The sequence below is a fragment of the Dermacentor albipictus genome, chromosome 6 (assembly GCF_038994185.2).
Source record: "Dermacentor albipictus isolate Rhodes 1998 colony chromosome 6, USDA_Dalb.pri_finalv2, whole genome shotgun sequence".
NCBI classification, from domain to species: Eukaryota; Metazoa; Arthropoda; class Arachnida; order Ixodida; family Ixodidae; genus Dermacentor; species Dermacentor albipictus.
This window is the reverse complement of record NC_091826.1, coordinates 102,419,900-102,446,302: the sequence shown is the minus strand read 5'-3', so window position 1 is coordinate 102,446,302 and position 26,403 is coordinate 102,419,900. Positions and strand designations below refer to the sequence as shown.

Sequence of the window (26,403 nt, the reverse complement as noted above, 5' to 3'; positions counted from 1 at the left end):
CTCGTCATTGCTGGCGACTTCAACGCTGCGCATCGCACCTGGGGTTACGTATATGACACCCCCAAGGGCACCGCGCTGTGGCAGCATGCGAACGAGCTCGATCTCACCCTAGTGACAGACAAGGCGTTCCCTACCCGTATCGGCACATCCACGCACAGAGACACCACTCCAGATCTCTGCTTCGTGAAGAACACAGCCGATGCCCGCTGGTCCAATCTTGCGGAGGATCTTGGCAGCGACCACCTCATACTGGCCGTGCACTTACCCAGCATCGTCAGGAAGCCCAAGTCGTACACGTGGGTCGACTGGGACTTCTTTCGCAAGACTCGCGCCTCACGACTCCCTCCAGACACTGCCCCGAACCTCGAGACGTGGACGGCTCAGCTCAAGGCCGACGTCGTTAAGGCCACGAAAACATTTAGCACGGATATGCCAACCCAGAAGATGGACAGCCGCCTCGCCCACTTGCTCGAAGCCAAACAGTCTCTAATGACACGATGGAAGAGCCAGCGTCTCAACCGCAGGCTCCGCAAACGAATTGCACAACTGAACCAGACCATAATGGAACACTGCAGCATTCTATCCAAACAGCAATGGGACGAGGTGTGTAACTCCGTCGACGGACAGGTCCGCAACGGGAAGACGTGGAACCTCCTCAAACACCTGCTCGACGACACCAACACCCGCACAAACCAGCGCCACTCGCTCACCAAAGTCCTTCACCAGGCCAAATGCACCGCTTCGCCGGATGACATCGTCAAGACGCTTGTGCATAAGTACCTGCCGATACCCAAAGGCCCGCCGACCCTATATCCCGATTACACCGGTACCGACAACAGTCTCCTAGACGCCGATTTTTCCGTCGAAGAGATACGTCGGTCTCTCCATGAACTAAACGGCCGCTCCGCCCCAGGCCCCGATGGCATAACCAACAAGCTCCTGCGAAACTTAGACGACCCCTCGGTCGTGTACCTCACGGACGCCATCAATGACGTGTGGGGGCGGGGCGAGTTACCTGATGCCTGGAAACTAGCCCAGACGATCCTCATTCCGAAACCGGGCAAGGCGCCTGGCGTCGATAACCTTCGCCCCATCTCGCTAACGTCGTGCGTGGGTAAGGTGGCCGAGCATGTCGTACTCAACAGAGTCGGCCGGTATCTCGAGGACCAGGACTGTTACACACACCACATGATCGGCTTCCGACCCGGGCTCTCGACTCAGGATACGATGCTTCTCGTGAAACACCAAATCATAGACGCCGGGGCTACTTGGGGCACCCGCGCCATACTTGGCCTTGACCTGGAGAAGGCTTTCGATAACATCCAGCACTCGGCAATACTAAAGGCGATCACGGCCTTAGGGCTCGGGCGCCGGTTCTACGAGTTCGTCCGCTCCTTCCTAACCCGTCGCAAGGCCGTGCTCCGTGTCGGAGACCTCACGTCGGAAGAAGTCGAGCTCGGAGAGCGTGGCACCCCCCAGGGCTCCGTCCTCTCGCCGACGCTGTTCAACCTGGTGATGATTGGGCTCTCCGAACGCCTGTCGAAGATACAAGGCCTCAACCATACGGTATACGCGGACGACATCACCATTTGGTGCTCCGCGGGGTCGGATAGCTTCATCGAATCCGCTCTGCAGGAGGCAGTCGAAACTGCCGAATCCTACCTCGACCACACGGGCCTCAAGTGCTCCTCCGCCAAATCGGAGTTGTTGTTGTACAGCCCAAAACGACGAGGCAAAAGGCCTAACGGATGGAAACCACCGACCGAGCGCAACATCACTGTCCGCACAAGAGACGGTCGCCCAATCCCCAGGGTTGACTCCATCCGAGTACTGGGAATGATTATCGAGGCAGGCGGGTCCAACATCCAAACGGTCCACAAGCTGACGACAAAGACGGAGAACGCAATACGACTTGTACGCAGGGTGGCCAACCGTCACCACGGCCTCAAAGAGGACAATCTGCTGCGTCTCGTACACGCGTTCGTCCTATGTCACTTCACCTACGTCGCAGCAATGCATAAGTGGAAACAATCGGAGCGTGACAAGCTCAATACACTAATACGAAAGGTAGTGAAGCGGGCCCTTGGGCTCCCGATCACGACGCCGACGTATCGACTCCTCGAGCTCGGGGTGCACAATACCCTCGAAGAGATCGCTGAGGCTCAGGAGAGAGCGCAGATGATACGACTGACGATGACGAAGACCGGCCGTCACATCTTGCGCGAGCTCGGGTACTTCCCACTGAACACCCAGGATCCACCGGAGCTTACGCCGATTCCCCGCGAGCTCCGCGACCTGATCACGATCGCACCCGTTCCGCGAAACGTCCATCCGGAGCACAATCGAGGCAGGCGCCAAGCCCGGGCCACCGCGTTCCTCAAACGAGTAAACAAGAAAGCGGACGACGTCGCTTTCGTGGACGCCGCCGCCTACCGCTGCAACCGAGCCTTCGCCGCGGTAGCGGTCTCGTCCTCGCAACGAACTTTAAACGCCGCCACGGTACGCACACGTGATCCCGAGGTGGCGGAGCAAGTGGCCATAGCCCTGGCAATGCTCGACGATAAGAGAACAACAATATTCAGCGACTCGAGACCAGCCATCAAAGCGTTCGAGAGAGGAGTCGTCTCCGTCAAGGCGTTACGCATCCTCCGCGGCGCTGATCCAAGCACCCTCAAACACCACACCGTCATCTGGTTTCCCGCCCACCTGGGTCGGATTCCGGGTGCCCCGCCCAACCTCAACGAGACAGCCCACGACGCTGCGCGCGCGGTTACCGACCGCGCCGTCACCCCCGGGCAACTACGTCTCGAAGAGTTGGAGGCGAACAGGGATGCCCCAATAACCTACAATGAAATAACCAAACACTTTTACTTGGGACGACGTCTCTTTCCGCCCCCGCACCCCAAACTAAACAGGCCGCAGGCGCTCACGCTAAGCTTATTACAGACGGATACCTATCCAAACCCGGCCACCTTACACATAATCTACCCGGACGTCTACCCAGACGATGCGTGCCCCTCGTGCGGGGTCACGGCGACACTCGCACACGTGCTCTGGGAGTGCAGAAACGCTCCGCCCGACTCTACCTCCGACAGGTGGGAGAAGACCCTAAGAAGCCCGCTCCTACAAGACCAGCAATGGGCCGTCCAGCAGGCTCGCGCAGCGGCCGCCAGGTATTCCCTGTCGGTCCCTGCGTGGGAGACGCCCACTGCGCGCTGACGTGCGTCCTGCAGGACTTTTATTAAAGTTCTTCCAATCCAATCGTTAAGCAGAAAATCGTAGGCCGTCATTAGAATTTCCCCGTCCATCTATCTGTTGCTCAATGCGTACGGTATACAAGTTATTTCAACCATTGAAGAAGGCCCACAAAAGCACGCGAAAGGTGCTGGTTTTTTTTTTAAATTTACCACTTTCTTTTAACGATACCGTATTGCCAACGTTTCTAGCTGGGTTTGGGGACAGTCATTAAAGCAGTAAAGCAGTCATTGGAACTACTTTTATCTTGCAAGCCCCAGTTGCTTTCTCTCTTTATTTGTTTGTGTTATAATATGCACAACACGCGAAAAACCGCTAGACGGAGGCCACGTCATCATGCGTCTTCTTCTTCCGTACGACGAAGGTGGGACGCAACTCACTCGAAGAAGGGCGACGGCAGCGTCCTCGCCGAGTCCTGGCGACGGCTGGCCAGGAGTGCAGCATCGCGGCTCAGCATGGTCCCGGGCACCATGGGCAAGCCGGAGCCGGTGCAGAGGGCCTCGCGCTTCATATACGTAAGGACCACGACACGTCGCTGAGACCGTGCTGCTGTGACTCTGTTTAAACTGGAAAATTAGAGGGAGAGAGAGAGCAATCCGAGAATGCCGAGATGGGCTCTTTGAGAATCCTTCGTTACGCCTTAAGCAGGCGTGTCTGCTGACGATGTCGTCGAGTGTGCTTTTGTAGCCATAGGCGACCTAAGAATTCCGCAAAAGCTGAACCGGCGTAATCGTCCATTGTTCCTCGTATGAGCAGCGCGAGGGACGACGAGACACGAGACGCAAAAAGTACGCAGGAGTCGATCCTCAAAAACGCGTGCTATGCACATCTGATATCCTCGCCATATGTAGCTTTCTGAGAATACTCGCGCTAGCGTCGAAAGGTGCCGCTGGTTCGTTCAGCGGTGAACTCGCGCACTCACGCTTGCAGCACTATCAGGCGAATACCTAAAATATTCACAACAGGACCAGATGTCACCTTGTGCGAGCTCTTCCTTCTCACTTTTTAGGGACCTGTGTCTGACCGCCTGCCTTCATCAATGAGACTGTTTTCCAGTGCAGGCGCTGCTGCAATGCACGTAGCATGTTCTTTTCTATGAATCAAGCCCGAATGTTAGGATCTTACACCATATGATGCTCCGCAAGCGTTGGATTATTTCTAGAGGAGTCGCCTAGGTGCCTAAGTTGTTTGTGCGGTGCTGTACATGTGCGCTACATGACGAAACCTGACCGATGTCCGAAGACGTTTGTGAAGCAGCTTTCGACGGCCTCTTTCGGTCTCACCTTCGTATTTCTAAGCGTTCCTCCACGCAGCTGTTCAATTAACACAACCGGGTTGAAGGCAGCACAGCTCCTAGGATTAAAGTGCTGGATGCTCTTCTGTGATGACATGTTGCCAGGAAACACTTAACTGCGCAATTCAGTACCGCCGTGTTACCGTCACTTGCAGAGATGCGCATGTGAAGCGACGGACGGCAACAATGATTTTTAATAACAGTACGAAGGTTCTGCTAAGCTTGTAGTGAGTAAACAAGAACGAACGTTCAGTAAAGTGAAATTGTTTTTCCAGTCGAGTCTTATTATCCTGTGATGTAATCGAGAGTTTGACGGAAGCCCGTCCGGTCGGGATGAGACATGAGAAAGAGAGATGTGCACGAACCAAGTAAAACTTCTTAAAAGTGATTGTGAACAAGGCTTCCGTATGGAAGCCGAAACGTCTTGTCTTTTATTAAGTTTTGCTTTGTCAGTGAACATCTTTCTTTGTCTTATGTTATCCTGTATACAATGAGATTAGACAAAGAAAATGTGGTTGCGCAAGTTGAGGCATCTCTCCATTATGCCTCTCTCACTTTCTGTAGTAGGGGTTTGGAATTAGCGAAGCATGAAAGTCTGAACATAAGGCTTCAGCTGCCTTTGTTTTGAACCACCGGGAGAGACGCAAGGTGAGCATATTAAGTTTTTCCCCAACATATCATGAGCCATTCGTTATGGGAGTAAACGAAAATGCGGTAAAATAAGGGTACATTGAGGGTCTGTTTTACTGTTCTGAATTGTACGGTAGGAAAGGCTTACTAGACCGCGGTTCATAGCTCTAGAATTTTATTATTCTCTATTGTTGTCACTACCATTGCAGTCCAACTTTTTCCGGTATGTTCTCAGTGTTTGCAGTGTATATTTCAGCATATTTTATGAAGTTATGTTTTCAGCAACTGGTGCTCGTTTCACTTCTATATCTTCATTATTTATTCACCGTCATATGTTATGTTATGTAATGTTATGTAGTCCCCCAAAGTAATTCCTGTAAAAGGGCCTTTAGGGTACATAAATACAGAAAAAATGTGCCCTGCTCAACAAGACAGACGAAGGTCGCGAAACCGGGTGGTACCTTCTTGTTGGATTCATAGGTGATTTTAAGGGGAGCTAGATACCCCTTAATACTTGACAGAATAGTGGAAACCTGACCTTTCGCTTCTTCTAAAGAGCAGTCAATAATAAGAAAAGATCATCAGCATAGCGGAAGGTTTTTAGTACTTTGGTCTGCGTGAGTCTGACAGATAGGTTTACGTCGAGCTTAGATAAAAACATATTGGTGAGTCTGCGAGCCGTGCAAGAGCATATGCATATTCTTTTTTTCTGTAGGTAAATCGCGTTGTCGTTTTTCTCTAGGTTAATCGCGTTGTCGCAGATGATGAAAACTGATACGAGATAAAAGCTTAAAAGCTCTAGAAAATGGCCACTGTACATCAGAACGTCATTCTGAAGCCTTATTTTACCACCTATGTAATCCCGCAAGAAGGTACCACCCTGTTGCTCGACCTTCATCTGTCTTGTTCAGCAGGGCACACTCGCTGGGGCTATGAACCGCGCTCTCGTAAGCCTATCATACTGTACAATCCAGCGCATTCCAAACTGACAAAAAAGGGTTAGCCAAACTTCGCCTTAAAGATGTTCTGATAAAGTTGTGTCATCATGCTATGTGCGCTAGATTTGAAAGGCAAAGCAAGCGGCTGTCCAAGGCAGGATATCCGATACCATGGCTGGTGTCAGTTGCAGAGATATTGCCGAAAGGTTCTCGGAAGCACAAACGTCAGGAGAGCGATGCTGCGGCCGCTGCATGGCTGGAAAATAAGTGTGATTCCGTATATTCACAATGTTTCCCACCATTTGGATAAAGGTTGCCGAGAGAGTGAACATCCGAGTCCTGATAAGCTGGGCAGACTTTGCAGACTTTCTAAACGCTAAGAAGGAACTAAGGTGGTCGGCACGTGTTCAGTGAACTGCAGTCATGTGCTTCGATTGTTTTTTGTCACGTGTGCTATAAGCGGCCCATATAACGTACAATAGTGTTATGAAATAAAACCAGTTGCAAGTTAACGCTGATCCTGTCGCCTGTACTTTTCCTTCATACTCCAACTTAGTTGCGCTAATGCAAGACAAGAGTATTATTGTTTACCTGTGGTAGTTAAACAAGTATTATTCTGAAATCGTTCCTTCATAGATTTATTGTTCTAATTACGCCGTTTGTCAACAAAGTGAATGAATTTCAGCTCTGTAGAATATCTGCGACGAAACACAAACTGGCATGAAGCAAGCAGTTAAACTTACAGCGGTAGTTTTTTAGTCGTATTGAAATTGTATCTCGATAATTTTTCCGAAGGGTAGAATGCATAAAGGTTGGCATTTACCAGTGTTCTTAAATTTTGGAATCTATGGTTACCTTAACGTGTCGATTCTGCACTCAACCGACTGAATGCAGACGTGCCTGGTCATTGTCAAAGTGCCGAGGGCGCCCGAGATCAAGGAGGTCCTGGAAAAGGGCAAAATCACTTGGCCAAAGCGCAACGAGCGTCCGGACTTCCTCAGCGCGCTCTTCTACATGGCGAGACAGGTGTTCAACCCCGTCGCTTTTGATGTCGCGATCCTGGAGGTGGACGACAGAGCGACATCGACATCAAGGACCCAAACACTTTTTTTCGGCCTGCCCACGCGTTTCCTTCGTCACGCGAGGGCGCTGTCAAGGCTTCGACGATCGGGCAGGCTCCTCGACCACCTGCGCCTAACGTACCAGACACTCGACTTAGGCGTCAATGAAACTAGGCTGACAGAACTATCCAGCCACTTCGGATACTTAGGCGACTTCTTTGCACGCTACGAGGGGGCGTCTGACTACGTCACTAGGAGCGCCAACGTGTCCTTCTTTCTCCAGTACACGCCCTCGGTGTCGAAGGTTCGGTGGGATGCCCTGACGAAGCGATACTTCAACGTTTCGCTCGTCGACGACCAAAACAATTTCCGAGGCGGCGTGGCCATCCAGGGCGCCGACGTTTTCTCTGCCGTATTCGAGGTACACGCCAAGCATGGTGAGCACGTGACCGACGACATCGTCGGAGGCCTCTGCGCGCAGGCGCTCGTGGACTACACGAACTTCGACCTTCTGGCAAGCCTGCTCGGAGGAAGTCGAGAGCTCGCCACCGAGTCCGTCTACCACAGGTGCTTCTCGGACGCCTACAGGTTCTACGGCGCCGCCATCGACGCCTACTTCCACCAGCCGCTGAGCCGCGAGGTGGTGGACATCCGGCGAGTGGCCACGCTTGTCCACCAGACATTCTCCGACACGCTCCGCCACGACAAGACGACGCCCGGCGCCGTCGCCTCGGGTGCGGCAACCAATGAGTCGGCGCTGTCTGGCAGGCACGTGAACTTCGACTTGGCCCTGTCTAGCTTGGACGGTCTCAACAGAACGGGGTTCGCTGAATCGTACGACCGTTATCCGCCGGTAACTGACAGCGCCCTGTACAACTGGATGCGGCACGCGGCTTTCGCCTCTGCCGGCGGCAAGTCGCCTACAGGGGTGTCGCTGTGGGACTCGCTGAAGGAAGACGTTGCACGTGCAGCAGGCAGGTTTCTAAATTTCCGCCTGCGCCTGGCGCACATGGAAGGCCCCTTCTATGCGGTCAACGTCAGCGCCGCAGTGCTGATGGCAGGAGTCGGTGCGCGCTTTGCGGCGGCGCTCTTTTACGACCAAGTCGCGGCCAACAGCTCCGATGACCCTGCGAAAGTGTACACCGAGAACCAGGAGTGCTTAGTTCCTGGGACCAGTGGAGAGTCGTCAGACCTGGAGATTCAGGGTGCCGTGGCCTCCATCGAGGTTGCTTGGGTGGCACTGAAATCTGCGGGCGCGGCGAGATCTTCCTCCGGAACGTCCATCGGCCCTGGGGACGCCAGTGCCGGATTCCTCGCCGTTGAACCGCTCTTCTTCTCCTTCTTCTGCTATCTGCTATGCGGAGAGCCGGACGGCGAACGCCTGTGCAATGTGCCGCTCCGTCACAGCAGTGTCTTTGCGCGCGTGTTTGGGTGCGAGAGAGCGTCGGTCATGAACCCGGAGAAAAAATGCCGCATGGTCGTGTAGCGATCGGTGCGCGTTGTCTGCGACTGTGTGCCCGAGATGCTCGACTTAGGAGGGGCAAGTCTAGCGTTTGCAAGCTTACGTTCGAGCCTAAATATTAAGGTGCTCGGAAGTCGTTCTGGAGCTAACTGGGCTAATATATGTAGTGAGTTAGAGACAGGAAAAAGCGACCGCGTACCAAAATGTTGCTTTGAAGAGGTTAGACGTTTCGGCTTTTACAAGGAAACTGCAAACTTTTCGACAACGCCCTTTTGGTCGGCGTTCTGTTTACCATGTTTCCAACGTGAATCTATACCACCTGGCTAGACGAGATGTCGACCAGTTACTGATTTCATACGCAGCCAAGATTATCTTTTGGTTTGGTAACGCTCAGTCGGAGGGCTTCGACTCCAGTGCGAGCAACGCTACTAAGGACAATGAAACAAAAAAGAACAGTAGGGCTTCAGTTGGTATTTGTGTGCGTCCTTCACTCTTGTGTGTATGCTGGTTGCGTGGGAGGCGAGTCTAACTAATCCAAATGGCGAACACTGGGAATCTCTGGTACGAATATGACTCCGAATATTCTGGTCTGAGTAGATGCAATGCTTAGTAATTTCTCATGCAATTCCAATTTAGCAAGTAGTAGACGGTGGTAAATTTTATAAGGCTGCATCTTATGAGACGACGCAGTGAGGCGCCTTATTTTAATGTTGATCCCACATTTTTAACGCGCTCCGTAGTTCATGTGCTTTAGCGCTTTTCAACTGGCTCACTGTCCAATTCGGTTTCCGACGAGAAGCGCTTGAGCGCCCTGAGCGACGTCTGCTGCCCCCAAGGTAAACTTAAGCGGAGGTTTAGGTCCCGGAAAAAGTGTTGAACGACTCGACTAATGGTAAGCGGTACAATTTTTAAAAGCCTGTTTTTTGAGAACTTCGCCGCTTTTTAGTAACGGTGGGTGCTGCGGTGTGGCTGTTCTCCAGCCGAATGAGTCAGCCAATCACAGCGGAGGACGCGTGCGCCCGGCGACATCGTCGCTGGGTTCCTTGCATCACCACCAGGTTGCGCTCTCCTCCGCGCATCCTAGGGTGCCTCGACGCCACGCTTCTGCGTACAGGGTTGTGACACCTCCGGCTGCGCCCCCATATTGTGTCGCAACACTGCCCTGCCTTTTATAAGCTCTATGACATCCAACGCGACGTTCTTCAGAGGGTGTTAAACCGATTACATAGCAGACCATTTTCAGAGACTAAGATTCTCGGCATATGGCCCCACGCGTTGCAGGTTTACAAAGCGACGCGGGCACTGGATTGGATTGGAGCCAACTTTATTAGTGCCTGCAGGCACAAATAAAGGCACCGCTACTTTCCATGAAATCGACTGGCCTCAGTGACTGATTATAGGCATAAAGTGGTAGACAACCGTACGTATTCGCACTGATAGTACGTCTTTCCGTCCCTCTCCTTTCTCTATTTTCTTTCCTTAAACTCCTTCCCCCGTATGGTAGCAAACAGGACCTGCGTCTGGTTGAACTCCTTACCTCTCCTTCACCGTGCTTTCTTTCCTCCTTTTCTTCCTTCTCTTCCTAAAGACGCGCTATGACGGCTGCAGGAGTTTAGGTTCTGCACTCGCTGCCTTTGTAAAAAGTTATTATTTTCGAAAGCTGTGCGATTACGTACATTTCAATATTCACACCTCGCCTTTCAAACGAAGAACGAAGCTGGAACGCTTACAGTAATGCAGTGCTAGAATAAGTTTCGAGCCCAGCAGATAACTCATTGTTCTTGGCGTGCTTTCGCTTACGACAACAAATTTGTTTCAAGGACAAGGTTGACAAATACGGAGTGTACTGCAGGTTTCATTGACTGTCCTTCAAAAAGGCTGACGCAACTTCTCACCGTAATACTATAGCTGCATAATGCCCTGACAGTATAAAGCACAAAACTAGGTGAATACGGCAGCGCTACCGTTAAACGAAGCTACTGTAGTCATTAAGACACGAGTAGTGCTTGTCGAAGGTAAGGATGATGGAAAGCACGTGGCCATAAACAGTCTTGCACGAGCGCAACACGCACCACGAGCGTCAAAGCTAGCTCGAGGTCGCGGTTTCGATCACGGCCGCGGCTGCCAAAATTTAAATAGAGCAAAATGCAAAATGCACGTGCACTTAGGTTTAGGTGCACGTCGAAGCACTCCAGGCGGTCATAATTATTTCGAAGTCCTTCACTACGCCTAATAATCAGATCATGGTTTTGACACGTAAAACCACACAAATTAATTTTCTAATAAAAGCAAAGTAATAGCAAGTCACAATGTACACCTTTGAAACACTGATAAATGAACACTGTCATCGCAGTCATCTAGCCTAATGTATAGGCCCATGCGTTCGGCTGATGTAAGTTTTCTGCCTGGAGTATTCTATTTCCAGCCTGTATAAGAATGGTGGCCGAATGTTTTCCGGGAGAAGACATTTGCCTTAATTACGTTGTCTTATGCGACGACCCATGGACGAGCGCAGCAGTTTAAGAGTAGCGTAGTGACACATCTCGCCTAAAGATACGGAAGGTTTATTGGCAGAACATATTCCTGTCACATGATTAAAACCAGATGAACGCAGCCTGGGAACCGAGATTTATTTCAAGGTAGCTCACCAACACCTTCACCTGCGTGGAGCCACAGGAGGCCATGCACATCAGCGTGAGAGTTTTGACAAAGCAAAGTTCAAGTTAGATTATTCTTATAAACATGAAGACATATCAGTACAAGTTTGGAGCTGCGCTGGTTTTACTTCCACATTCCATACCCCTCATTACATATTTGGCTGGTACAAACAGTGCGAGAATAAATGCCGAGCCGCAACAAGACAAAACTCCCCAAGGACATTTTCGTAACATTTCAATGCTCGGCGCATGCGATCCTAGTAAACGATACATTGGTCTTGAGCTGGCTTCTCATCACCTTGATAAAATGACTTAGACCCCAAACACCTACTGCGCCAGAAAATTTCCTCTGAAAACTGTTTCGCGCGAAGACCCATCTTTGAGAATCGGGGCTTAGGTGGGCGAAGTTCTCGTCGACTTTCTTCTGCGTTCTGGGTCGCGTGCAAACCTAAGGCATAGGCGCGATTTTGTACAGTTGAGCTGGTGCAAAAAGGTGTACAGGAAACGGGCATGACGGAGTAGTTCTGGCGATAGCAGTGTCACGCGGCCTTTCATCTCGCATCGCCAGCCCGAAAAGTCAACTTAGCGAACACGTGACAGCATTGCGGAAATCACGAACACCAGGCAACGCGACCGCGCCGCGCTGACAAACGTACGAACATCTGCGTCCGCGTCAACAGCTCCGACGCACTGTGAGTGAGTTGTGGCGCAGTCTTGGTCAACAGGAGAGTCACCAACCGGAACAGAGGTATCAGAGAAGAAGACGCACTGCGCCTGGAGCAGGCATTCGTCGTGTCACGCGTAACGTACTCTGCGCCGTACCTCCAGCTTGCGAAGGTGAACTGCGAGACGCTGAACACGACGATAAGGAAAGCAGTCGAACTCGACATGGGCATCCCAGTCTACTCGTCAAACGCAAAAGCTGCTGGAAATGGGTGCCCACAACAGGGTGGAAGAGCTGGTGCAAGCACACCTATCCCACCGGAGAGTAAGGCTGAGCAGGACTGAGCATGGCCGGGCCATCCTGCGCAAGATAGGATGGCAAATTGAACAGCAACCGACAACGGAGCCGCTCCCCACAGCGTGGAGAGACATTAAGACCAAGCCCCTCCCCCGGAACATGCCGGGGAGGAACAACGAGAGGCGCTCTGCGCGGGCCAAGGCAGTGGCTCGACAGCTGGAAGAGGACCCTGAGGTTCTCTACGTGGACGCCTCGCTTCCCAAGCACGAGGTTCCACCCATCTGGTGCCAGCGCGCACCAAATGTCACTAAGGGCTCAGTAAAAATGTTGATTCTCTCTCTCTCTCTGGTCAACAGTTGTCGCCTCCCTGAATGACGCGAAGCGGCGCTGACATCGAGGCACCCTACGCGTCCGCTGTAGTCGCGGCGGAAAAGAAAAAAAAAAGGACCAGGAGAATGCCAGGACGCCCCTCAATCGGTATGAAGCGCAGAGTTTCATGCAGTACAACAGAAAACCCTCGCGCTGCGATCCTTCAGCCACCAGGGGAATGATGGGAAGCTGCACGGATTTGTCTGTTCTTCGTACTTGTGGATTCAAGCGTTCTGGTGGCTTTGTTTATTGCACTTTATCTGTCTTCATTGCCCTTAAATTTCATACCGATCTATACTTTAACAGCATAGCTCCATATGTCTAGCCGAATCGCGCGTCCTCCGTCCGTCTGTCGGTCGCTTGCACATTGAATACACCTCGAGCGCAACCTGATACGCATGCGCGAAAAAGAAGAGAAAGAGAGATGTGCGATTAGCCACCACCACTTGTAGTATATAGCACAAAACTTGTTTACTCCGATCCATGACGTCATGCTACTTGGCCTGAAATTTGCATTGACAAGGCTGGCATGATGAACTCAGTGACGTCAAAATTACTGTTACCTACTCGGGAGTATCGCCGTTAGAGTCTATGGTAGTCGCACTTGGTAACATGACGTCATGGATCGGAGTGAAATGGCCTTGTGCTATGTAGGTGGTGTTAGATTAGCTGCGCCAGTAGCTACGTCGTTGCTCTCCATCACAGCCGAACGCGCGTGCAGCAGTTTTTCTGCGGCTCTGAAATGGGTAGGCCATGCGTCATGCGTACTCTTAGGAGCAGGTAGCATTCGATCACCAACGGCGCTAGCAGAACCAGGAACGAGCTCTTCTACGCCGAGCTGATGCTGCAGCCCGGTCACAAGAACAGGCTCGTGCAGCCGAGCGCAAGCAGCAACTGTACACGGAAGATCCGGCAGCCTACCAAGCCGTCGTTTAATGAACCGTCGGGATCAACCCAGTGATAAACACCGGGGCCGCACGTTTCAGCTTCGCTGGTTAACCATCTGTACGGAGTGCTTGGGCGGTGACCTTTTTCTTTAAGTGCAGAACACTGTGCGAACACGCACACTCGCTACTAATTACAGTGGTTCAACCTGTCTAGGTGGGAAAATTCAAACGCGCCAAGCGTCCCGACACACTAGCTTTCCCGCTATAAGGGCGTTCTGTGCTGCTTGTCGATACATGCGTCCGTGACGTAACGGTTTCAATGTCATGCTTCTGCGTGCTCCAATGTCCTGCCGTCAGAAATTTAATAATGTTTGTCTAATTATTTATTAGACAGTATCCTCTTAAAAAGACGAATGTGCAAAGTCGCGGAGCCATTTGAAACCTTTTTAGGACGTTTGAGGACAAAAACATTTCGGAAACATTTGAAGACAAAGTTTAGGCAAATCCACGTACTTCCCGTAATTCCCATGCTGGCTGAGCACGAGGAGGAAGTAAACTTTATTGCTCTAGAAAGAGAGTTTCAATCAACCACAGAGGTTCGACCGTCAACGCCGCTTCGGTACGAAGCACGTCGTCGCGTGCGGCCGAGCAATTGGCCATTGCCTTGGCCCTCCTGGACGATGGACATGCCAATATCTATAGCGACTCCAGGGCAGCCATCCGCACCTTCAGCGTTGGCGCCGTGTGTAAGGAAGCCTGTCGCATCCTCGATGGCAAAAGCATCGCCACCCACACTCTCACGTGGTTCCCCGCTCACATGGGATCCATCATGGGAGGCCCCACAAACCTCAACGAGCTGGCCCACTCCAAGGCGCGAGGTCTCGCTTTCCGCGACCATGGAGAACTCCAACGCCGGCCCGCAGTGGTGGAGAACAGAGATCAACCGACCACATACAACGAAATTGCGCAGCACTTTTATCTCGGCAGGAGAGACTTTCCCCTTCCACACAAGAAGTTAAATAGAGCGCAGGCATTGACCCTCAAGGGTTGCAGCGGTGGCGTAGAAGTAGAACACCCGCCTCGCGTGCAAGAGGTCCGTGGTTCGAATCCCGGTGCCGGCAATTTTCCACCGGATTAAAAAAAAAACCGCGTGTTGATAAATTGCATAAACAGGCCTGGAGTGTGGCCTGATCCCGGTGACCAAAACCGGTAACGCATTCCCTCACCAGAGCAGGATTGGCCACCCTGGTGCAGTACTTGGCCACAACCTCCTATATAAACAACACAATCAAACCCCGGCCCTCAGTCCCCAGCAGCTGCGAAGCAACTGACCACGGCGGCGGTCAGACCTGCGACGCTGCAGAGGGTGCTAAGAATCACTGGCTCCGGACAGGCCGCCATTGGAATATGAACCTGGCAACGTTTAACGCTAGAACGTTATCTAGTGAGGAGAGTCTAGCAGTGCTATTGGAGGAATTAGAGGGCAGTAAATGCGATATAATAGGGCTGAGCGAAGTTAGGAGGCCAAAAGAAGCATATACAGTGCTAAAAAGCGGGCACGTCCTGTGCTACCGGGGCTTAGAAGAGAGAAGGGAACTAGGCGTCGGATTCCTGATTAATAAGAATATAGCTGGTAACATACAGGAATTTTATAGCATTAACGAGAGGGTGGCAGGTCTTGTTATGAAACCTTGTAAGAGGTACAAAATGAAGATTGTACAGGTCTACGCCCCTACATCCAGTCATGATGACCAGGAGGTCGAAAGCTTCTATCAAGACGTGGAATCGGCGATGGGTAGAGTGAAAACTAAATACACTATACTAATGGCTGACTTTAATGCCAAGGTAGGCAAAAAGCAGGCTGGAGACAAGGCAGTGGGGGAATATGGCATAGGCACTAGGAATATCAGGGGGGAGTTATTGGTAGAGTTTGCGGAACAGAATGATATGAGGATAATGAATACCTTCTTCCGCAAACGGGATAGCCGAAAGTGGACGTGGAGGGGCCCAAACGGCGAGACTAGAAATGAAATAGACTTCATACTCTGCGCTAACCCTGGCATTATAAAAGATGTGGACATGCTCGCCAAGGTGCGCTGCAGTGACCACAGGATGGTAAGAACTCGAATTAGCCTAAACCTGAGAAGGGAACGGAAGAAACTAGTACATAAGAAGCCGATCAATGAGTTAGCGGTAAGAGGGAAAATAGAGCAATTCCAGATCAAGCTACAGAACAGGTATTCGGCTTTAACTCAGGAAGAGGACCTTAGTGTTGAAGCAATGAACGACAATCTTGTGGACATCATTAAGGAGTGTGCAATGGAAGTCGGTGGTAACTCCATTAGGCAGGATACCAGTAAACTATCGCAGGAGACGAAAGATGTGATCAAGAAACGACAATGTATGAAAGCCTCTAACCCTACAGCTAGAATAGAACTGGCAGAACTTTCGAAGTTAATCAACAAGCGTAAGACAGCTGACATAAGGTAGTATAATATGGATAGAATTGAACATGCTCTCAGGAACGGAGGAAGCCTAAAAACAGTGAAGAAGAAACTAGGAATTGGCAAGAATCAGATGTATGCGTTAAGAGACAAAGCCGGCAATATCATTACTAATATGGATGAGATAGTACAAGTGGCTGAGGAGTTCTATAGAGATTTGTACAGTACCAGTGCCACCCACGACGATAATGGAAGAGAAAATAGTCTAGAGGAATTCGAAATCCCGCAGGTAACGCCGGAAGAAGTAAAGAAAGCCTTGGGAGATATGCAAAAGGGGAAGGCAGCTGGGGAGGATCTGGTAACAGCAGATTTGTTGAAGGATGGTGGGCAGATTGTTCTAGAGAAACTGGCCACCCTGTATACGCAATGCCTCATAACGTCGAGCGTACCGGAATCTTGGAAAAATGCTAACACAATCCTAATCCATAAGAAAGGGGACGCCAAAGACTTGAAAAATTATAGACCTATCAGCTTACTGTCCGTTGCCTACAAACTATTTACTAAGGTAATCGCAAATAGAGTCAGGAACACCTTAGACTTCTGTCAAGCAAAGAACCAGGCAGGATTCCGTAAAGGCTACTCAACCATAGACCATATTCACACTATCAATCAGGTGATAGAGAAATGTGCGGAATATAACCAACCCTTATATATAGCTTTCATCGATTACGAGAAAGCATTTGATTCTGTCGAAACCTCAGCAGTCATGGAGGCATTACGGATTCAGGGTGTAGACGAGCCATATGTAAAAATACTGAAAAATATCTATAACGGCTCCACAGCCACCATAGTCCTCCATAAAGAAAGCAACAAAATCCTAATAAAGAACGGCGTCAGGCAGGGAGATACGATCTCTCCAATGCTATTCACAGCGTGTTTACAGGAGGTATTCAGAGACCTGGATTGGGAAGAAATGGGGATAAAAGTTAATGGAGAATACCTTAGTAACTTGCGATTCGCTGATGATATTGCCTTGCTTAGTAACTCAGGGGACCAACTGCAATGCATGCTCACTGACCTGGAGAGGCAAAGCAGAAGAGTGGGTCTAAAAATTAATCTGCAGAAAACTAAAGTAATGTTTAACAGTCTCGGAAGAGAACAGCAGTTTACAATAGGCAGCGAGGCACTGGAAGTCGTAAGGGCATACATCTACTTAGGGCAGGGAGTGACTGCGGATCCGGATCATGAGACAGAAATAATCAGAAGAATAAGAATGGGCTGGGGTGCGTTTGGCAGGCATTCTCAGATCATGAACAGCAGGTTGCCATTATCCCTCAAGAGAAAAGTGTATCATAGCTGTGTCTTACCAGTACTCACCTACGGGGCAGAAACCTGGAGGCTTACGAAAAGGGTTCTACTCAAATTGAGGACGACGCAACGAGCTATGGAAAGAAGAATGATAGGTGTAACGTTAAGGGATAAGAAAACAGCAGATTGGGTGAGGGAACAAACGCGAGTTAATGACATCTTAGTTGAAATCAAGAAAAAGAAATGGGCATGGGCAGGACATGTAGTGAGGAGGGAAGATAACCGATGGTCATTAAGGGTTACGGACTGGATTCCAAGGGAAGGGGAGCGTAGCAGGGGTCGGCAGAAAGTTAGGTGGGCGGATGAGATTAAGAAGTTTGCAGGGACGGCATGGCCACAATTAGTACATGACCGGGGTTGTTGGAGAAATATGGGAGAGGCCTTTGCCCTGCAGTGGGCGTAACCAGGCTGATGATGATGATGATGATTGACCCTCAGATTATTGCAAACAGGTTCATATCCCAACCCGGCTTTATTCCACAAAATTTATCCCGACACCTATGCCACTAGTTCTTGCAGGCACTGCAATGACATCGCTAGCCTAGACCATATGCTCTGGCGTTGCCCCTCGTTACGAGGCACAGAACAAATCAATGAGGACAAGTGGCTCTCAGCTATCAAGAGCCCCGATGCCGGGGCGCAACTATGGGCTGTCCAGAGGGCCCACGATGCAGCGGTCGGGAAAGGTCTGACTGTCCCAACGTGGGGGCGGCCCGCAGCGCGCTGAGTCGCGTACCTCAGGACCTCATTAAAGTTTTGCATCCATCCGTCCATCTAGAAAGAGCAATTCAGCGGTCAGGCTGGATGTCTTCATCTTCTATTGGTTGATGACGATCTCCGGCCTGCATGGTTGGCGCCCCTATTCCAGGGGCCCCGATTGCATCTCTCGTAGCAACTAGCGCTAGAGTTCGCCCTAGTAATTATTGTGTGAAACACTGTGGTAGGAAGCGCGCGCCTCGCATTTGATGGCCTGCTCAATGGCCTGTTTGCCCGCGCCGTCTGCTCCGTCGGTGGGGGCACCCATTGCCAGGATGCCTGCCGCTCTAAACAATGGGAGCACAAGAACTGTTTCGAGCCTTTATGCACTCACACAGAGCTTCGATGTATGTAGATTCCAACTCGTCGGATCTGTATTTTTTTCTTCTTCTTTAGCGACGCATCCTTCAATCTTGTGGGAACTTTCTGGAATATCAGGAGAGGAAATCTGTCGGGACGTTCAGGAGGGGACTTTCTCACGCTGGTTTGGCGCTGAACAGTGCTCCCTCAAGGGCTGCAGAAGATATTGCAAACCATTCCCCTTTCTCATTCAGAACCACTTCTCTCGCTCTGGACCAGAAGGGGGTGACAATCAGCAGTTAGAGAAGAAGAGAAGCAGGTAATGACAGGCTGAATTCAAAGTTTAGACTCGAAGCTTGGTAATTTTTAATTTAAGTTTAAGGCGTGGGCGACCTGAAAATTACAGGTTCGTGTTACCACTAAGCGCCCAACGACGTACCCACTCGGCGGTCTGCCGTCGAGACCTGCAACAGTTGTAGCCGATGACTATTGCAGGTCGGTGTAATGCTATTTAGGTGGTTCTTCCTCTTGGGCAACGCACTCTTAGAGGATTGGCTATGAATCACTATGGTACGAGAGTTCAAAAATAGGTTTAAGGAAATAAAGCGAAGTAAAAGTTTCCTACTTCATAATGTGAAGCTATTCTTTAGCTTACACGAATATTAAGGAAATGACTGAGTATTTTAGTACGAGAACATTAAAATACAAAAAAATAGAAGTTTGTAAATATTTGTTTTGCACGCAAAATCGAGCGGGTATTGCAAACGTTCCTGTGGCAACTTGTTTCTATGGCAACCAATTTCTTTTTCACAGTGCGATAGTTTGCCCTGCGGCAAACGTCCCAGTGTAATCTGGCGAGTATTTTATTAATAACGCACATAGCGAACTTAAAGTGCAAAAATGCGATTTTGATCAAAAAAATTCCGGCAGAACATGTATCACGATGGAGGTCAACGTTAACGCGATTTGCATTGAAGCAAAGTGGCGAGACACCCTAGACCTAATGCCGAAACGCGTCATATATCATACGTTGTGCATCCTGACACCTGTCTGAATTGTCTAAAACATATATGTGGCTGGTTCGATCCTACCCACGCCGTTAAAAATTTTTACTGTTTATTTTGTTTACTGTGCATGTTTTCTTCGAGAGCGTCTTCTGTTTCCACAGATGCTGACAGCCGCATGCTTTCTTAAATTACCACCAGCGTTATACTTCTCCCCGATTTCATTTCCAGTTTAAGTTTGTCTCTCTCCCCTTCTCTATAACTTTTAACCATTAACCGCCGGCTTCTTGGCCAATACCCCGTAGTGGGTGAGCGCCACAAGTGAGGAACAGGCAACCAAGCAAAGCCGTGACGCGGAGGTCAGGATCTGGTAAAACCATTTCTATTTTGTCTATACTTTCTGTTTGCACGTTTTCTTCTGCCCTGGTTTTTGGGAAATAAATCTTGGACTGAAAGTCGACGCTTGTGCCCGTCTCTACGTCCCAGTAGTTACACGATGCTAGAGTTTGTGCATGTGCTACACGATGCATCGTGGAGGAGCCACCGCGGCGGGCTTCGCGCTGCTTCTACCGGCACGCAAGAGACGCTGGGAAGCTGGGTATCCGCTTACACGGCGCACACGAGTGCCTCCTTCCTCTGGCGGGAGGGTTTGTGACCCAAATTACGATTCGAAGGCGTCGCTCTGCGCCGTGGTGACGTGCTCACTCGCGGAGTCAGTCGCCCACTCCGACTCTGCCATTGTAATACGAGATCAGATGTCAACTGGAGTTCAGACTACTTGAAATTTGATGCGTCACTTGTCAATCCCCACATATCTGCGAAGCATGTTTATTCGTAGATAAATGAAGAAACAACAGACTGTTTTACTTGTGACGCCATCTTGATATCAAAGGCCTTGCCAGCAGGAGCGCATTGAAGTTTTTTGTCAGCTGCATGATGTAGCTGATCTATTCATCGCCAAATTTAAGAAAAGCAGTGAATGTAAGAAGTACTGCTGTGGGGGCCAGTAAGATCATCATTTTTAGCGCTCTCATTAATAGCTTCTCGGAGCTGATTTGCATGCGTAACATTCATGAAAGCATGCCGTAAATTATGAAAATGTAACATTGCGTATAGTGCAGACTTTTCTAGCCTAGCAAGAAAATTGATGCAGGTTAACTCTATGAAGCACACTGGGCTTCTGCGTATGCTAGAATGAATTGTTTGTTCTCTAAGTACATATCAATTGGTTTTTATACTTCAGTTTCGAGAAAAACATTTTTGGCTGGCTAAGAAAGGTTCACATAGGGTTGTAGGTGTAAATAAGGAATAATCATCACGTTAGCACCGTTATTGTGACTGCCGATCCTCTTCTTTCAGCCGACAAGGATGGCAAGTATCTTGCATTCGCAGTCAATAAATAATGAATAATATTGCAGTAAATTTGAGACAAAAAACATTTGATGTATCTTATGAAGCTTTTCGGTAAAAAGTTGTTACTCATGCATAATTTTATTACAATTTAGAAAGTCAGTTCAAGGAAACACTAGCCAATAGCTAGTGTTTAGAAATAGAAATAGCTGTATCATATAGGTTGAGTGGCCCTCAGCAGGGAACAGTAGCGGCTTCATGTTATCACAGGCAAGAAATGTCTAACAGAAATTTTCTTTATACAGCGAAGCTTTCGTGCCGAGCTCGACACACTTTTTTGTACCTATGTGGCCTTTAACGTCAAACGCCACGACCGTATGCTTCCAGAAGCGGCATAGAACACACTTCCTCACGGACAAGCCAGCGTAGTGACACGCTTAGCTTGTTTCGATCCGCAATAGCACTAGAAGAAACCGACGCATCAGAAACACCATAGTGCAACACTGCAATGTGAAGCGGTCCTCCACTGAAAATATAAGCAAATCATAAGGCATGATGTACTCAATGTAAATTTGGGTATATGATATCTTCATGTTTATACTAAAAAATGTAAGTAAAACATTCATTCATATAACATGCGGCTCTTTTTGCTAATGTTCATGCATCGGAAACGACACTTCATACGCACGCTCACATAGTTCATGATCCAATCAGAACCAGAATGCTTCGCTTTGCGTAGGTGTCAACAGCAGTTTAGTGTGCCTGTTTTAAGAATGAAATTCTTTTAGCTCCTGTCATCGGCGACCTTCAAGTGACCTTGAGTCAAAGCCACAGCCGTTATTCAGGCACTCAAACGAGAGCATCCGAGCAAGTTGCGAGAACAAACCGGGATCATTCAAGCAACCAGTTGAAACTTAAGCAAATGCGGTTTCTGGCTGCCAACCCTTTGTGCAGGACCGCATGGCATACGCTAGTTACTGCCTAGTTACAAAAAAATATTGCTTCAGAGTTCTTCCTAATGTTTGTTCACAATATCACTCAATGTGTAACTTCTCGTTCACCGAATTTCTCATTTCCAATAACGACGTTCAAAAGCCAGATGCAGGGCACCATAAGCTTCATTGTAATTTTTTTGGCGCATACACGGAGTTGCCTGTGCTCTTTTTAATGCCAGCGGTCCGTGAGTTCCGCGGCGCGGTTGTTGCGTCGCTCCAAGAGAGGACGCCCTGAAACCCCTGAAGGTGTAGCCACGCTGCGTGGCTGCTCCTTTAATGGCCTTTCTTCTAGCTGGGCAGCGTCCCTATGAACCAGTACACAGTATGGCGTGGTGCGGTGTGGTGGGGTGAGCCATTGCAGACATGCACTACACCCGTTTGAAAATGTGGCTAGTGTCATCTCTAACCAATCTGCTTTGCCGGTTGCCATTTCACGCTTACATCTACTCTGGATTACGAGAGAGCCAGTTTTTACAGATCGCCTATCCAAGCACGCAACAGAATTGCAATGCAAGGAATTGACTGGCATTGAAGGACGGACCACTAATAAAGTTGAATGTTCCTGTCTCCTGTGAATGAAATGCTGAATTTCTTAGCCTTTGATGCTTGCATCCATCATGAACTATAGCGTCTTTATCTGTATCAAATATATTTATGAACACAGTGTGCGTCTCCGTAAGCAGAACCTAAACACTTCGTCTTTACTTGACTAAGTGATATACCATGCCAACATAAACGGTAGAAGCAGCATCATCATCATCATCATCATCATCAGCCTGGCTACGCCCACTGCAGGGCAAAGGCATCTCCCATATTTCTCCAACTACCCCGGTCATGTGCTAATTGTGGCCCTGTTGTCCCTGCAAACTTCTTAATCTCATCTGCCCACCTAACTTTCTGTCGCCCCCTGCTACGTTTCCCTTCTCTTGGAATCCACTCCGTAACCCTTAATGACCATCGGTTATCTTCCCTCCTCATTACATGTCCTGCCCATGCCTATTTCTTCTTTTTTTATTTCAACCAAGGTGTCAGTAACCTGCATTTGTTCCCTCACCCAATCTGCACTTTTCTTATCCCTTAACGTTGCACCCATCATTCTTCTTTCCATAGCTCGTTGCGCCGTCCTCGCAAAAATTAACCACTGCTAGAACAGTGAGTTTGCCGTGAGGAAGCTCTATAGACCTCCATCATGTTCGGTTTCACAGTTCGTTGTAAGCACTTTCTTCTAAGAAATTCCGAAATAAAACGACCATCCGGGGAACCTCCATAAGGTTTTCCTCACATAATGGCCCAGCTTACCTTATAACGTGCTCCATTTCAGCTTTTGAAGTAATAAAGAAACTCTTGAAATTTCAAGTTCATGAAATTCATAAGATTCATGACACTCACGAGAATTAATGAAACCTGGCAATTTTTCTGTGGCCTGAGTGGTTTGAAATAAAGCAGGCAGGTGAACGGAATCGTTCTTGCCCCTTTGCTGCAGCAAGATGTGCGAGCAGGCGTAAAGCGTCCGCATTTTTAACCGCATAGAGGGAAGCATTCTTAAAGATTAACAACGTAAAAGCTATCGCAACTGAGTTGAACTTAATCGAAGATATTCAAGTCTTGCTTGTAGTATAGGAATAGCCTGCCGACTGCAAGAGGCTTTGAGCCTTTGCCCAACATTTCCCTCTCACCCGCCTTAGGAGTGAGTTGGCAGGGTCTTCTGAAGTATTTGCCTAATCAATTGGGAACGGTTCCTTACCAATGTACCGGTTCGCGTTTAGTTCCATGATGGCGGAAAATAACGGTTCGGTTCAGTTCGGTTGGACACCCTGTTCAGAACACCACCAAACAGATATGAAATGCGTTTTCGAGCGCTTCTTGAGATCCACTAAAAGCTCTGCCGTACCGTGCAGCTCAGCGCAACCTTGTTAGATTGGCCCAGTGCAATACTTGAGCAACTAATTATGAGCTGAGCTACATCAGCCTTTTGACACAGTGCCGTTATCGTGACTTCCATTCGTTCATCGCTTGGATGGCGCAAACTGGCGTCATAGTTCGTTACCTCTATATAACTCTCTAGAACTCTCTCTATAACTGAATGCCCGTCAAGACAACAATGCTTTGTATCAAACGCAACTGCATTAAAAGATAGTTGCGTTTGCTCCAAAATAGTTATTTACATGCGTGCGAACACAAATAACCCTAATTCGTTGGAACTTGAAAGGAGCGCCCATTTCGTAATTTCATGGCACGTATATGACGCCTGAGAGCGCCCGCGTGCCATGCTCTTTAAAAGGATGTCAATATATTCTATATGAATTACATGGTGTATAACTGCACCTTCAGTGCTCAATAGAACGGCGCGGCAGCTGAACAGCACCGCTCGCTCTCTGCGTAGCAGACGACACTCTGTCAATGAAGTTGTGACTGCAGCGCCGCTAGTTCCAGCGACCACCGCGCGGGACAGGTTTTCTGGCGGAGCTGAGTTGGTTCTAGGCACGTCGCTGAGGGAGCTAACCTTGCGCGTAGTAGCGCAGGCGCCCTAACGTGGAAGCACGTGGTGGCCGACATCGCATCTGCAGTGGAGAAGGAGAAGAGTTCACGTCGGCAGAGGCAAACTGAACTGAGAAGAGGAGCAGGGAAGAGCGCGTTGGCTTGGCCGGACGTCAACACTCGGAAGGCCAGCAACTGCGGGAAGGACCCGGTCGAGCGCCAACGCCCGAGGGGACCTCGACGTGACACGTCGCCCCCTCACGTCAGCCAGTTGACGCACAACAGTCTGCATGCGAGAGCTCGCCTGCCGTCTATTCTCGAACAAGCCTTCGAGTGATGCCGCCACGTGGGCTTCGTGGAACACAAAATAGTGAGCGTGCTGCCCTCGTACAAACGCTGTGTGGGGACGCATCGTATTCCTTTCGCATGGCCAATGCTTTGTGTTCTTGTGATTGTCCTTTTTGTCTTTCAATATACGTTTGTGTGCCGTGCTTGTCGCCGTTGCTTCCTTGCTGCCGCCTGAGCGTTCTCTGACTCCCACCACTAAGCGGGCTCTCCGAACTAAATTATAACAGTGGTGTCCACGACGGAGACTTTCTCTCTGCTTTAAATAGGAGGTCGAAGCTGCGCAGTCAGCGATTGTAGCTGAGGGGCTGGACGGAAGATGGTAATGGAGATCGGGACGTTCGTCAAAGCCGTTTAGAAGCTTGGTTTGAAGGCGCGAAGCTTAAGGCATGGAGAGTTGAAAAGCAAGAAAAGCACGTGAGAACAAAGCGCGAGCACGCGAAGTGCAACGCAAGGCGTTGATGCCCAATGGAAAGCGTGTCAGAGTGAAACACGAAGGCTCGTATCGGAACGTTATGCACGTGATGCCGCAACATGCAGGCTCGAGTTAGAGCTTGTTTCCTTGAACCATGAGATGCGTTGGAAAGAAATACTCGCGAGATTAGTTTCCGGGGCTGAAACCAGATGTCTGTGGTAATGGCGCGATGTGTAGTGTGAGACGCACTTGGAAAACACGCAACTTGTACTCGCACGCGTTCACATGGAACATATGAGAACGAGGAAAGACTTTGTGTGTCCCGAGATGCTCACGAATGAGAACAAGTCTTTTGGGTAGCTTTCCCGCCAAGAAGGAAATTATTTAGGTTAAAGGCAAAGATAAGGTATGCCGCTTAACTATATATCGCAAGATACGACATGCGGGCGGGAAGCTTCATTGTTGGGATGAAGATACCTAATTTTCTAAAGGTGACTTTTACCTTTTTGGGCCTGACAGCGCAACGGTCACAAATTGTTCTGGTCGGCTTGATCACTAGTATACTTCAACACAAAGCAATTTTGATAACCCGTGCTGTACTTAGGCCGGTCTTGTGTCTAATAGCGCGTCACCGCTAGTGCATCACTCGTCATAAACCGTGACGATAACCAACGGCGCCCCTGTATATATTCTCATGTATCTCACCAAATAAACCAGTTTTGCAGCAGTAGTTGATTTCGCCCGCATAACACACAGCGGCGGCTACATGGGTTAACCCGCGCTTCGGCACGGAATGGCAGTGACACGAGGCCTCTTCGCGGCTTCATCGGCAAGTTCTATGCCTCACTGATGACCCGCCGTGATTCATTAGTGGCTTTGGTGTTAGTCTATTAAGTCCGAGGTTGCGGGATCATATTCCGACCTTGTCGCCCGCATTGAGATGGGGGCGAAATGCCAAAACGCCCATTTACCGTGCATTCTGTGCACGCTAATGAACTCCAGGTGGTCGAAATTATTCCGCTGTTCCACACTATGGCGTGCCTCCTGATCAGATAGCGGTTTCGGCACTGAAAACCACCGAATTTAATTTTTAACCTGACGAGCGACTGTTCATGGGAGAATACGTGAAGGGGATCGAGTCATGCTGCGTAACGGACAAGCTGACGGAGGACACCGGCCGGAGGGCAGCACTGCTTAGCTGCTGTGGGGAAAGAACATTCCCTGACAGTAAGCCTCGTCAAGCCTCGATGACCATCGAACGTGGACTGTAACGTCATCATTGACGTCGTGAAAGAGCACGTCAATCCGAAGCCATGGGAACTATATTCCAAGTACCTCTTCTCAAAGAGAGACCAGAGAAATGGCCAATCTGTTACTGACTACGTCACTGCCTTGCGCAGTGACGATTTGGAGTCGGGCTTGTAGGACGATCGG

General features: G+C 49.6%; 2 protein-coding genes across 3 annotated transcripts in view; both read left to right on the top strand.

Annotated features, from left to right (window-relative positions):
* Positions 1-9,113, top strand: part of LOC139046664 (uncharacterized) — a 29,340-nt gene extending 20,227 nt beyond the window's left edge. Inside the window, exons 4-5 of one of the 2 annotated variants that reach the window (XM_070541130.1) lie at positions 3,620-3,770; positions 7,012-9,113. In XM_070541130.1, coding sequence (XP_070397231.1) covers positions 3,620-3,770; positions 7,012-8,664 — 1,804 coding nt within the window. In that variant the 3' untranslated portion in view covers positions 8,665-9,113. The remainder of the gene's footprint in view (positions 1-3,619; positions 3,771-7,011) is intronic. The other variant, XM_070541131.1, reaches the window with a different exon arrangement.
* Positions 9,114-24,215: 15,102 nt separating this feature from the next.
* Positions 24,216-26,403, top strand: part of LOC139061310 (regucalcin-like) — a 59,521-nt gene continuing 57,333 nt past the window's right edge. The window contains exon 1 of the mRNA XM_070541135.1: positions 24,216-24,579. The gene's annotated coding sequence lies outside the window, so the exon portion shown is untranslated. The remainder of the gene's footprint in view (positions 24,580-26,403) is intronic.